Source organism: Tachyglossus aculeatus, chromosome 3, assembly GCF_015852505.1.
Source record: "Tachyglossus aculeatus isolate mTacAcu1 chromosome 3, mTacAcu1.pri, whole genome shotgun sequence".
Taxonomy (NCBI): Eukaryota; Metazoa; Chordata; class Mammalia; order Monotremata; family Tachyglossidae; genus Tachyglossus; species Tachyglossus aculeatus.
This window is the reverse complement of record NC_052068.1, coordinates 78,763,305-78,777,221: the sequence shown is the minus strand read 5'-3', so window position 1 is coordinate 78,777,221 and position 13,917 is coordinate 78,763,305. Positions and strand designations below refer to the sequence as shown.

The following is a 13,917-nucleotide window of genomic DNA, read 5'->3' as shown; positions in this document are numbered from 1 at the left end:
CTCTGCTGCCCGGATCATCTTTGTGCAGAAACGCTCTGGGCATGTTACTCCCCTCCTCAAAAATCTCCAGTGGCTGCCTGTCAACCTACGAATCAAGCAAAAACTCCTCACTCTCGGCTTCAAGGCTGTCCATCACCGCGCCCCCTCCTACCTCACCTCCCTTCCCTCCTTCTACAGCCCAGCCTGCAACCTCTGTTCCTCTGCTGCTAACCTCCTCACTGTACCTCGTTCTCACCTGTCCTGCTGTCAGCCCCCGACCCACATCTTTCCCCTGGCCTGGAATGCCCTCCCTCCACACATCAGCCAAGCGAGCTCCCTTTCTCCCTTCAAAGCCCTACTAAGAGTTCACCTTCTCCAGGAGGCCTTCCCAGACTGAGCCTCCTTTTTCCTCTCCTCCTCCCCATCCCCCCTACCCTACCTCCTTCCCCTCCCCACAGCACCTGTATATATATTTGTACAGATTTATTACTCTATTTTACTTGTACATATTTACAGTTCTATTTATTTTGTTAATGATGTGCATATACCTTTAATTCTATTTGTTCTGACGATTTTGACACCTGTCTACATGTTTTGTTTTGTTGTCTGTCTCCCCCTTCTAGACTTTGAACCCGTTGTTGGGTAGGGGCTGTCTCTATATGTTACCAACGTGTACTTCTCAAGCGCTTAGTACAGTCCTCTGCACACAGTAAGCACTCAATAAATATGATTGAATGAATGAATGAATATTCATCCCATCCTCAACCCCACAATATTTATCTGGAGTTTATTTTAATGACTGTCTCTCCTTCTAAATGTTTAGGTCCTGGTGAGCAAGAAATGTGTCTACCAACTCTATCGTATTGTACTCTCCCAAAGACTTTGTGCAGTGCTCTGTACACTGTAAGCACTCAATACCACTGATTGATTGAGGATAATGCCATGGGTACAACTTGTGAGACAGTAGGGTGGTGGTGCTGTCTACAATGATGCAAAATCTCAAGGGGACAGACTTTGGATGAGAAGACGAGGAGTTCTGTTTTTGACTTCTTGAGGCAGGGCAGGAACTTCATCTGTTACAATGATTATATTTATTACTTGCTTCCTACATGCCAAGGCACTATGTTGAGCACTTGGGTAGATATAAGATATTAAGATCATTAAAGTCTCTGTCCCACATAAACGTACAATCAAAGAGGGAAGGAGAATAGGCTATTATATTATTATTATTATTATCATATGTTCTCAAGTTATCTAGTTCAGGGCTCTGCATAAGTTCTGCTCAGTATGTTGGACAATTAATGCATTAATGAGCCCGGAAAGCAATCTCTTGAATTAGTGATAAAGGGACTATTTCCCTTCCAGGCCCTTATCTGAAGTTTTTAGGTTCCTTGTGGATGAAGGGGACACATTCTGAGAGAGGGAATATTGGACCCACGTTTTGCTGAGGGAGAATAATAATTATAATAATGATGGTATTTGTTAAGTGCTTACTATGTGCCAAGCACTGTTCTAAGTGCCGGGGTAGATACAAGGTAATCAAGTTGTCCCATATGGGGCTCACAGACTTAATCGCCATTTTACAGATGAGGTAACTGAGGCACAGAGAAGTGAAGTGATTTGCCCAAAGTCACACAGCTGACAAGTGGTGGAGCCGGGTTTAGAACCCACGACCTCTGACTCCCAAGCCGGTGCGCTTTCCACTGAGCCACGCTGCTTCTCTTCCTCACAGCTGTGAATCACCTAAGAGACTCATCTCCTGTCGTCTCGACAGATTTAGGACAAAAATCAATTGAAAAAATCCGCAGCATCACTGAGTTCCAGGCTCACCCCATCTCCCCGCTGCCTTGCCAATCTTCGTTGTTGCAACGTTTCAATAATCCAGGCGCTTGCCGGTATTACACTCGCGTCCCCTACTAGTCACCTGATGAAATATTCTGGACCATGGGCATCCTGATGATCTCTCTGATCATCTGCCTCTATTGCTTTTAACAGTCTTCCTTTTCTGCTTTGCCCTGACATTTGCTTGGCTGGTACTGATGCTCTGTTATTTATGATGTTTTTGCATCTCTGCTCTGTGGTTCTGGAAATGAAATCTCTGAGAAATCATTTTACTCAAAAAAAGATCTGATTGTGTTGTCTAGGCAATTAAAAATGGGCACATTGTGAAGATGATGAATACTTTAGCTTGAAAGCAATGATGAGGAAACAAAAGTTAAAAACTGGCACCATCCTCATTATTTACTTCCTCTTAGTCCATTAACTTGGCTTCAGCAGACAGAAAGCATTGCTACTGTAGGTAATTCATAATCTCAATCTATTCATCAGATATCGTATTTCCTGGTGGCATGTACAAAGTAAAAAGAAAACACTTCTTTGGAACAGTACTGTTGTGCTTCATAAAACATTTAAGATTTGGGTGTGATTGAAATCCCAGGAGGTCCAGTTTTGTCATTGCTCTGATGTGTAACCTTGGGCAAGTCACTTAAGAGAAGCAGCATGGCTCAGTGGAAAAGAGCATGGGCTTTGGAGTCAGAGGTCATGGGTTCAAATCCCGGCTCCGCCAATTGTCAGCTGTGTGACTTTGGGCAAGTCGCTTAACTTCTCTGTGCCTCAGTTACCTCATCTGTAAAATGGGGGTTAAGACTGTGAGCCCCCCGTGGGACAACCTGATCACCTTGTAACCTTCCCAGCGCCTAGAACAGTGCTTTGCACATAGTAAGCGCTTAATAAATGCCATTATTATTATTATTATTAACCAGTCCACCTCTCACTTATATTTACAGATTGTAAGCCCCTTGAGAGACAGCATCCATGTCTAATTCCCACTTAGGTACCTTTTCACAGTGCTTAGTATAGTGCTCTGCCCACATTAAGCACTTAATAAATACTATTAGTACTAAATCACTCGAACCAAATAAATGCTGGTTCATAAGTGAATGAACACTCGGGTTCTAAAACATAGAAATATATTTATTTTAATACCTGCCTGTCCTTCCAGACTGTGAGCTCCTTGTGGGCAGAGGACACATCTACCAAATCTGTTATATTGTACTCTCTCAAGAGCTTTGTGCTGTGCCCTGCTCCCAGTAAGCGCTCAATAAATTTGATTGATTGATTGATAAAAATGAAGTTACGATTAAGGTACTTGGTCAAGAAATATTGCAAAGGAAGAAGAAAAATTTATGCCATCGTGTTGTCAAAGGCAGTTCATGAAATTGCAACATGGTTATTAAAGAAATATTTTCTCTAAAGGCTGATTAATTTTTAGCTTTAGATAAAAACCCTAGTGATCTAACAGTCAATTCTACACACACACAGTTCAGTTGAAGGAATTGGTTAATAGTTCTGTGCTGATTTTTCAGGAGATTCTTAAAATGAATAATTTCCACTTATTTTCTAAATCTCCAGGGATTCTCTTTGATTTTCAAATATAAGCTATTTCTTTTCCTTGTAGCAATCTACCATCCTGCTGGTATGCACCCCAGCAGGGAAAAACGATAATTTAGGTATGGTAATTGTACTACACATCAGTTTTTAATCCAGATATATTTGGGGAGGATGACACTACAATAAATGAAATTATTGTTTAAGCATCCTCTCCCAGTTAAATTTGCGAAATAATTGTACAGGTGTTATTGACTGATCATTTAACTCAATTTTCAAAAATTGCCCCTCCCTTCTCCAATCCTTGTTAGAATGGAAGTCTGTGGACCAAGAGTCTTATTCCTAATATATAAAATGTTTTCAATTTGTCCTCAAAACGCTGAGACATCAGAGTATGTTTTGGATCTTCTTATATTCCTTTCAAGTGACTCAAGATCCAAGTTAATTATTTCTCAGTGAATGCTCTACCCTCACTATCTCACTACCCTGTCAGTTTGTTAAATCTCCCTGTAGAAGCTTAAAGAACCAACTGGACAGAACAGTGGCATTTCTTAAATGCTTACTGTGTGCTAAGAATCATACTAAACTCTGGGTAGAGACACGATAATCAGGTCAGATACAGTCCCTGTCCACATGGGATGCACGGACTAAGTAGGAGGGAGAAAAGGTGTTGAACGCTAGATGAGGAAACTGAGGCACAGAGAAGTTAAGGGACTTGACCAAGGTCACACAGTAGGCAAGTAGCAGAGCCAGGATTAGAACCAATGACCTCTGACTTTCAGGTTTGTAATTTTGCACTAGGCCATGCTAATTCTCATGTTTGTTTCTACACACTGGGTAGGCAATCAATCAATCAATTGTATTTATTGAGCGCTTACTGTGTGCAGTGAACTGTACTAAGCGCTTGGGAAGTACAAGTTGGCAACATATAGAGACAGTCCCTACCCAACAGCGGGCTCACAGTCTAAAAGTCAGGTGGGGTCCTTTTCTCCCTTTCTTCCTTGTCCCCTTTCCACGTTTCCTTGCACATCATCCATGCACTTGGATCCATACCCCTTAAGCACTTGATATTCACCCCACCTCCAGTCCTCCAGTACTTATATACATATCCTTCTATATGCTCATGCCTCAGTGGAAAGAGCCCGGGCTTGGGAGTCAGAGGTCATGGGTTCTAATCCCTATTCTGCCACTTTGCTGTGTGACTTTGGGCAAGTCACTTAACTTCTCTGAGCCTCAGTTACCTCATCTGTAAAATGGGGACTTAGACTGTGAGCCCCACATGGAACAAACTGATCACCTTGTATTCCCCCCAGCGCTTAGAACAGTGCTTCGCACATAGTAAGCACTTAACAAATGCCATCATTATTATTATTACCCTATCTATAATTAATTTTCATGTCTGTATCCCAAATTTTATGTAAGATCCTTGTGGGAAGAGACAGGTCTACCAACTCTTGTATTATACTCTCTCAAATACTTAGAAGGGTGCTCTGCACACAGTAAACTCTCTACGTGTTTTGTTTCATTGTCTGTCTCCCCCTTCTAGACTGTGAGCCCATTGTTGGGTAGGGACCATCTCTATATGTTGCCGACTTACACTTCCCAAGGGCTTAGTATAGTGCTGTGCGCACAATAAGTGCTCAATAAATACGATTGAATGACTGAATGAATAGATAAAGAGAAGCAGCATGACCTAGTGAAAGAAAACGTGGGTTCCAATCCTGACTCCGCCACTTGCCTGTTGTGTGACCTTGGGTAAGTCACTTAACTTCTCTGTAACTCATTTCCCTCATCTGCAAAATGGGGATTTAATACCTGTTCTCCTGCCTGTTTTGACTATGACCCTCATGTGGGACCTGATTATCTTGTCTCTACTCCAGCATTTAGTACAGTGATTGGCACACAGTAACCACTTAAGAAAATCACAATTGATAAATACGATTGATTGATGCGCTCATTCACTGATTCGGCTGTCATCCTTACAGAAGCCCAGAAGGGAGCCACTTCTATTTTCAGAAGTTCCTGCTCACCACCCTCAAATGCGCTCAATAAATACGATTGAATGAATGAATGAATGAATGAATGATTGAATGAAAGTGCAGGACTGAGAAGCCTTTGGCCCCACAAAGTTTCATGTGATCAAGTCAGACTCGTTTTGCTCCTCTGGCTCATCAGTTGTAATCTGACCTCGGCTTGACTTTATATGATATTTGACAGGCTAATGGGGGTAGTTATGAAATGGAAAGAGAATACCCCTCAGATGTATAAGAGCTGATTAGTCCCACAGGGACCGGCATGCTAACCCATGTTTGTACTCTTGGTAAGGCTATTATTGGTGGCCTCTTGCTTCATTCACTATGCAGTGAATGTTTGTTCTTTTTTAATTGGATATTTTTTTATGGGAAATCACCATTCGTTCCCCAGGCCTGCCTGGGTGGGCAAGAATGATTTATATCCAGCCTGGGTAAAAAAGGTGTTTGCAGAGTTCTAAGTTTTCTCACTGCTGGCCCTCGGTGACTGGGCCCCAGTAGCTCCCAGATCCCAAATCCCTCACTAGTAGATGCCAGGATCTGATGACCAGGGCAACCCCTGTCCTTCTGCTCAACACTATGAGACTGAAGTCTTGTACCCGAGCAGGGGCAGAGGACAGGCAGAAGCCGGGGGCCATGTAATCCTGGACCATCTCTCCGCCATGACTTTGGGGTCAGTACAGTGCATCCCTCGTGGCACTGTGTGACTGATGGCCCAGCCTATCAATCAATGGAATTGATTATTAATAATAATCATAATGATGGCATTTATTAAGCACTAAGTGCAAAGCACTGTTCTAAGCACTGGGGAGGTTACAAGGTGATCAGGTTGTCCCACGGGGTGCTCACGGTCTTCATCCCCATTTTACAGATGAGGTAACTGAGGCACAGAGAAGTTAAGTGACTTGTCCAAAGTCACACAGCTGACAAGTGGCGGAGTTGGGATTTGAACCCATGATCTCTGACTCCAAAGCCCCTGCTCTTTTCACTGAGACATGCTGCTTCTCTAAGTGATTGAGCACTTACTGTGTGCAGAGCACTGAACTAAGTACTTGGGAGAGTACAATATAGTAGGTAGACTTAATCCCTGTCTTCAAGGATTTTACAGTCTAGCGAGCCACCTCTCTCTCTACCCCTACCTCTAGGCTCTATCTACCCCTCTAGACTGTAAACTCACTGTGGGCAGGGAATGTGTCTACCAAAGCTGTTGTACTGTACTCTCCCAAACGCCTAGTACAGTGCTCTGCACACAGTAAGTGCTCAGTAAATACTGATTGATTGTTGATTATCTGTAGGAGTGGACAGGAGGAGCGTGGCTTACTGGATAGAGCACAGGCCTGGGAGTCTGAGGGATCTGGGTTCTAATCCTGACCCCCACCACATGTCTGCTGTGTGACTTGGGGCAAATCACTTAAGTTCTCTGGACCTCAGTTACCTCATTTGTAAAATGAGGATTAAAAGTGTGAGCCCCATGTGGAACGGGGACTGTGCCCAACCTGAATGACTCGTATTCATTCCTTCAATCATATTTATTGAGTGCTTACTGGGTGCAGAGCACTGTATAAGTGCTTGGGAAATACAAATCGGCAACATATAGAGATGGTTCCTACCAAACAACAGGCTTACAGTCTAGAAGCAGCATGGCTCAGTGGAAAGAGCACGGGCTTTGGAGTCAGAGGTCATGGGTTCAAATCCTGGCTCCTCCAGTTGTCAGCTGTGTGAGTTTGAGCAAGTCACTTAACTTCTATGGACCTCATTTACCTCATCTGTTAAATGGGGATTAAGACTGCGAGCCCCCTGGGGGACAACCTGATCACATGGGTAACCTCCCCAGCACTTAGAACAGTGCTTTGCACATAGTAAGCACTTTATAAATGCCATTATATTATTACTATTATAGAAGGGGGAGACAGACAACAAAACAAAACAAGTAGACAGGTGTCAATACTATCAGAATAAATAGAATTATAGCTATATATACATCATTAATAAAATATGGTAAATATGTACAAATAAAATAAATACAGTAATAAATATGTAGAAAAATATATAAGTGATGTGGGGAGGGGAAAAGAGTAGGGCGGGGGGGTGATGAGAGGGGAGAAGGAGGAGGGGAGGAAAAGGGGGGGCTCAGTCTGGGAAGGCCTCCTGGAGGAGGTGAGCTCTCAGTAGGGCATTGAAGGGAGGAAGAGAGCTAGAATCTACCCCAGTGCTTAGAACAGTGCTTGGCACATAGTAAGCTCTTAATGAGTGTAATAATAAGAGTGGAGGGAAGGCAGAAGACTACCTGTACCACATTCAGATGTGACATTTTGCTCTGCCTGATGGTTGAGGCACCTGAGGAGATAAAGAACTGTCTCATAAGCAAGGAAGAGCTTTCCTTCTGAAACATTAGTTCTGCTAGGCTGTGGCTGGAGATGATAGCTCTTACTATAGGGATTATCAGAATTTACCCTTTGCTCAAATACATAATCCCCAAATCCTCCTAAGCACTTATTCGCCCAACCCTCACAGCCCTTACATAGATATCTGCACTCATTGCTTCCTCTATTGGAAATGTATTTAAAGTCTGTCTCCCCTATTAGAGGGCAACTTCTTAAACTCCCTAAGGGCAGGGCTCATGTCTACTTACTATACTGTGCTCTGCACACAGTAAGGAGCAATGTGGTCTAATGAAAGAGCATGGGCCTCAGAGTCAGAGGACCTGGGTTCTAAACTTGGTTCTGCCACATATCTGCTGTTGTACCTTGGGCAAGTCACTGCACCTCTCTGTGCCTCAGTTACCTCATCTGTACAATGAGGATTAAGAATGTGAGTCCCACGTAGGACAGGGACTGTGCCCATCCGGCTTTGCTTGTAATTAATTAATTAACGATGGCATTTATTAAGCGCTTACTATGTTCAAAGCACTGGTCTAAGCGCTGGGGAGGTTACAAGGTGATCAGGTTGTCCCACGTGGGGCTCACAGTCTTCATCCCCATTTTAAAGATGAGGTAACTGAGGCACAGAGAAGTTAAGTGACTTGCCCAAAGTCACACAGCTGACAAGTGGTGGAGTCACCCATGACCCATGACCTCTGACTCCAAAGCCTGTGCTCTTTCCACTGAGCCACGCTGCTTCTTGTATCTACCCCAGTGCTTAGTACAGTGCCTGACACATAAGTGCTTAACAAATACGACAATCAATCAATCATATTTATTGAGCGCTTACTGTGTGTAGAGCACTGTACCAAGCGCTTGGGAAGTACAAGTTGGCAACATATAGAGACAATAATAATTATTATTATGAGAGCGTTATTAAGGAATTGGATTAGGGAGCGGGACTGAACCCAAGTTCCCAAAAATAGCCTCAGAGGATAGACAGCAGATGCTGGCACCACACCCCTTCTAAAGTATGCTGCTTTGAGAGATGACACCAGAAAGGTTTGAATTAGGTTCACAATTCTTTCTGGCCCCAGGCTTCCCATTTGTCATCCTGCCTGGGCAGAACAAACACAGCTCCCTATATGTGTTAATGCCAGGAACCAGAAAAACAACTCCCAGTCATCCTGGCAAATGGAGGAGTGAGGGGAGAACAGAGTTGCCACTGGCTTTCTGACTCTGAGCACCTTCAGAATTCCTAGGAAACCCTGAGTAGAAATGAATAAGGGTTGAAATTAATTTTTTACTAATAATAGGGAAGAGTAACAGAAGCACAAGAAAGGTTCCCTGCCTGTAAGCACCTTACATTCTACCCTTATCAATCAATCAATCAATAGTATTTATTGAGCACTTACTGTGTGCAGGGCACTGCACTAAGCACTTAGGAGAGTATACATGGACTGTGTCCAACCTATCTTGTACCTACCCCAGCAATTAGTACAATGCCTGGCACAGAGTAAGCACTTAAAAAATACCATTAAAAAAGTAAGCCCCTAATAAATACCACTGAGTTCTTGTGAACTTAATCCTATCTTCAATTCATGTGAATATATGAATATTTGATATATTCATCAGTACATTTAGTGTTTCAGCTTCTACATCCTAATGTGTTTGCACTGATTTGTATTTTATAATTGTTCTTACTTTCACTACCTGTACATAATCTTTTCCTATATCCTGTAAACTCCTTTAAGGCAGGTAAAGTATACCTTCCTATTGTTGTACTCTCCTAAATGCTTAATATATTTGCTAGCACTCAGCAGGTGTGCAATAAATGTCATTGATTGATTCATTTAGTAGTGAGAAGTTAATGTGGTTCAGAATGTTGTGGCCATAAACTGAGAAATCAGCTTGTTGTCTGCCAGTGTCCACTGACTCACTGGAAAAAGATTCCCTTCTGGCTACTAAGTGCAATAAAAATTACATCCAGAATAAAACACGACCAAAAGAAATTTATTTCAAACTTTGCTATGTAGGAAAAGGGGAGCTGAAAGAGATTTCTAGAAATGTCAGTTTGTCTAAATCCTGAATCATTCAGAAGCTGCCCACAAAGAGTTACATTTCCAATCAGTAAGAGGCTAGTCTGCATTGGCCAAACAAGTTGGGTAAAATATAGTCCTCCTTTCCAACAGAAGCTTCCCTTTAAACTTTCTCCCTCCACCTTTCCTCCTACCAATGATATGAGTTAGAAAGAGGAAATGCTTTTGTTCTTTGGAAACACAGGACTTGGATGACTTTTTAAAAAATATGCTCATTTTACCTTGTACAAACTGGGCTACTAAATTCATGTGCCCATTGTTCATTCATTCAATCGTATTTATTGAGTGCTTATCATGTGCAAAGCACTGTACTAAGCACTTGGGAGAGTACATTATAACAACCAACAGACACATTCCCCATCCACAAGAAGTTCCAGCCTAGATTGTGTTGTGACTTCTCCAATACACCCTTTCTTCTGAAAACTTTTAAAGAAACATGTCCAAAATGTTGAAACAAATTGATTCGATTGCTTGTCCAGAGACTGCATCTTACCTTCTATGTACCCGTGCTATCAGTTTTGAATCTTTTGTCCACAAGATGGTGGATTCTTCATGAATTTCTGCAAATTGGCAGCACAATTTTATATTTCCAGAATGATCAGGAAACATCTCAGCTTGGATCTTCTTCAGCAGCACTGGGGCTTAAAATGAGACATTCACAGCTCAGTAGTAGTAAGGGAGTGATCATTTTGATACTCATTCCAGCCCCACAGCACTTTACATGTCTATCCTTGTGCTCTACTATTTCCCGGATCTGTAATTTACGTTAATGTCTTCCTCTTTCTGTAGATCTGTAGTATTGCACATTATAAAACCTGCTTGCTCCTCCATCATCCAGGCAATTCTGGCAAAATGAGAACTTTCTTTCTGAACCTGAATCACAAAATGAATTATGGTTTCAGATGCCTGGCCTAAAATGGTGATTAGAGGAGCAAAACTGAGGCAAATATAAACAAAAATTCTGCTAGTGAGGAAAAAATAGCTTGAACATTGCCATCAGAGCTCAAGGAAGACATAATAGAGCTGGAGAAGGTACAGTTAAGGACAATTGAGATAACAGGGAGGGGGGCTGGTAAAGTGTCCACATGAGGATCGACTGAAAGCAATAGAACTCATTGGTCTGGACAAAGGCAGGTTGAGAGGGGACCAGATTAAAGTCTGCAGAGTCATGAAGAGGGTAAACAGGATGACCATGGAATTGTTGTTCTTCAAATTGCACAAATCTAGGACAAGGGTCACCCAGCGATGCTTAAGGTTGCTAGGTTCAAAGGAAACCAAGGGAAACAGTTTCACACAGTGGCATTCGGAGTACGAAATTTGTTTCCACAGCAAGTTGTGCCAATGGAAAGTATTAGTAATAATATTAATAATTATGGTATTTGTTAAGTGCCTACTCTGTGCCAGTCAGTGTACGGAGTGCTGGGGTGGGTGGATACAAGCAAATCGGGTTGGACAGTCTCTGTCCCAGGTGGGGCTCATATTCTCAATCCCCACTTTACATATGAGGTAACTGAGGCACAGAGAAGTGAAGTGACTTGCCCAAGGTTACACAGCAGACAAGTAGTGGATCTGAGATTAGAATCCATGACCTTCTGACATCCAGGCCTGTGCTCTATCAGCTATGCCATACTGCTTCTTAGTACAGCCAATTCCACAATGAGGGAGTAACATTTCCATCTACCTAACCCAATCAGACCTGCTCTCTGACTTAATTAAGTCTTTGCAGAGACAAAGCTCTGAGCCTGTTTACACCCTAACTACCAGTTATGATTGATTTTTCAATCTAGTAGGTCAAAAAGCAGGGAGATGGCATAAGAACCATCTACCTCTTCTACATATTTAAAGAGCAGTTTTAAATAAGTGCTTTGAAAATGTTAAATTAAAATTTAGCAGATGTTTTCCATATTTCAGGCACATTGCTTTCAAATTTGGGTCACTTTCCTCCTTTTTCCCCTCACCCCCCTACATTTCTGAGTCCCGCTTATTATTTGTGGCCTGACTCTGCATTCTGAGATACTCGGTTTCTCTGTCTCTCTTGGCATACACTGGAGAGACTGCAGTTGTGCACTCGAAAACTCGAGTGATTTCTTTTCCAGAGCTTGGTGCTCTTTCAGCCTTTCTCTCCTAATTCCCATTTCCATAAATCTTTGCTAAATTAAAGATGTTGTGATGGACAAAGAAGATATTATATACAACAGTTACATCAGCAGAGCAGTGGTGTCCACTATAAGAAATAGCAAATAATAGAAGATAGTTAAGCCCAGGGATAGTCCACTGGAGCCTTTGTATATCCCCTTTTTAAAGAATAATAATGATAGCATTTATTAAGTGCTTACTATGTGCAAAGCACTGTTCTAAGCGCTGGGGATGTTACAAGGTGATCAGGTTGTCCCACAGGGGGCACACAGTCTTAATCCCCAGTTTACAAATGAGGTAACTGAGGCACAGAGAAGTTAAGTGACTCACTCAAAGTCACACAGCTGGCAATTACTGGAGCCAGGATTTGAACCCATGACCTCTGACTCCAAAGCCTGTGCTCTTTCCACTGAGCCACACTGCTCCCCAACAATAATAATAATAATAATGGTATTTCTTAAGTGCTTACTATGTGCCAAGCACTGTTCTAAGCACTGGGGTAGAGACAAGGTAATCAGGTTGAACCACATGGGGCTTACAGTCTTAATGCCCATTTTACAGATGCACAGAGAAGTTAAGTGGTTTGCCCAAGATCACACAGCAGACAAGTGGTGGAGCCGGGCTTAGTACCCACATCCTCTGACTCTTAAGCCTGTGCTCTTTCCACTAAGCCATGCTGCTTCTTATCCCAGTCAGTAGTGTCTTTAATCTAGGGTGATTATCTGGGACCCCTGTGAGTGACAACTTGAAAATAAATGCACATAATATTGGGTACAGAATTATCATCCTATGTGGTATTATATTATGGACAAAAACCAGAGGATCAGCAGTTCTTGTTTTATTTGTGCAAATAACATTAGAGAAATAGGTGTTTCAAAATCAGAGGGCAAAATGGTCTCATTTAAAGTGATAGAATTCCTATGGTCATCACTTTGTCTACCAACAGCTTATCTGGGAATAGATGGCTAGCCTCCATTGTAGGTGTTAATGCAATAGATGGAAACACAAAGATTGATTGGGAAACCTCTAGATAAGTGAGCTGAAAATAGCAAATAGTGATGCTGTAAGCCAGGACCTCAGAGAGAAGCAAAAAGTACCAACCTCCTTGGCTTTCAAATCAAAATCCTGTGGACTCACATGGGCGCCTTTTGGGGAATATGTGGTTTTTTATGTACCATTCATTTAGTGACAAAATGAACAAAAATCTCACCAATGATTGATAATTTTCTCTTAATGTGTAAATTATTTATTCTCAGCTCTATTTCAGAATATCTTAACATTTGCATTTAAGAAAGCTAGAAAGTAGAATGCCATTGAAGCAGTGTTGCCTAGTGGGTAGAGCATGGGCCCAGAAGTCAGAAGACCATGAGTTCTAATACCAGTTCCATGAATTGTCTGCTGTGTGACCTTTTGGCAGTCACTCAAGTTCTCTGTGCCTCAGTTACCTTATCTTTAAAATGGGGATTAAGATCATGAGCACCATGTAGGACAGGGACTTTGCCCATCCTGATTTGCTTGCGTCTACCCCAGCGCTTAGTGCAGTGCCTGGCACATAGTAAGTGCTTAACAAAATCTGCAGTCATTATTATTATTGTTATTATTATTATTATCATCTTAATGTTGTCCACTCTTCTGCAAAATACTAACATCCTGCAGGTTTATACGTGCCAAGTCCATGAAGGTAAATGTATCATCCTCACAGCTCTTTGTGCTGGACTCCAAAGCCTTGCCCAACTCAGATCTCTGTCAAGACTTGAGAATTTCCAGTCAGGACAGAAGAGAACCAAAGTGGTGTCTGTCTTCTACTGGAGCTATTTGAAATCTACCCCTTCCCGATCCCCATCTGTCCTAAAACCTCTGCCCCTTTTTAGTTCCAAGAATCAAAATGAAGAGTTGGGGCCTCTGGCTGGGTTAGTCAAGCCTAGA

General features: G+C 42.3%; 1 protein-coding gene across 1 annotated transcript in view; it reads right to left on the bottom strand.

Moving 5' to 3' along the window:
* Window positions 1-13,917, bottom strand: part of ALPK2 (alpha kinase 2) — a 136,094-nt gene that overhangs the window by 41,460 nt on the left and 80,717 nt on the right. Inside the window, exon 6 of the mRNA XM_038743298.1 lies at window positions 10,349-10,496. Within this exon, the coding sequence (XP_038599226.1) occupies window positions 10,349-10,496 (148 nt within the window). The remainder of the gene's footprint in view (window positions 1-10,348; window positions 10,497-13,917) is intronic.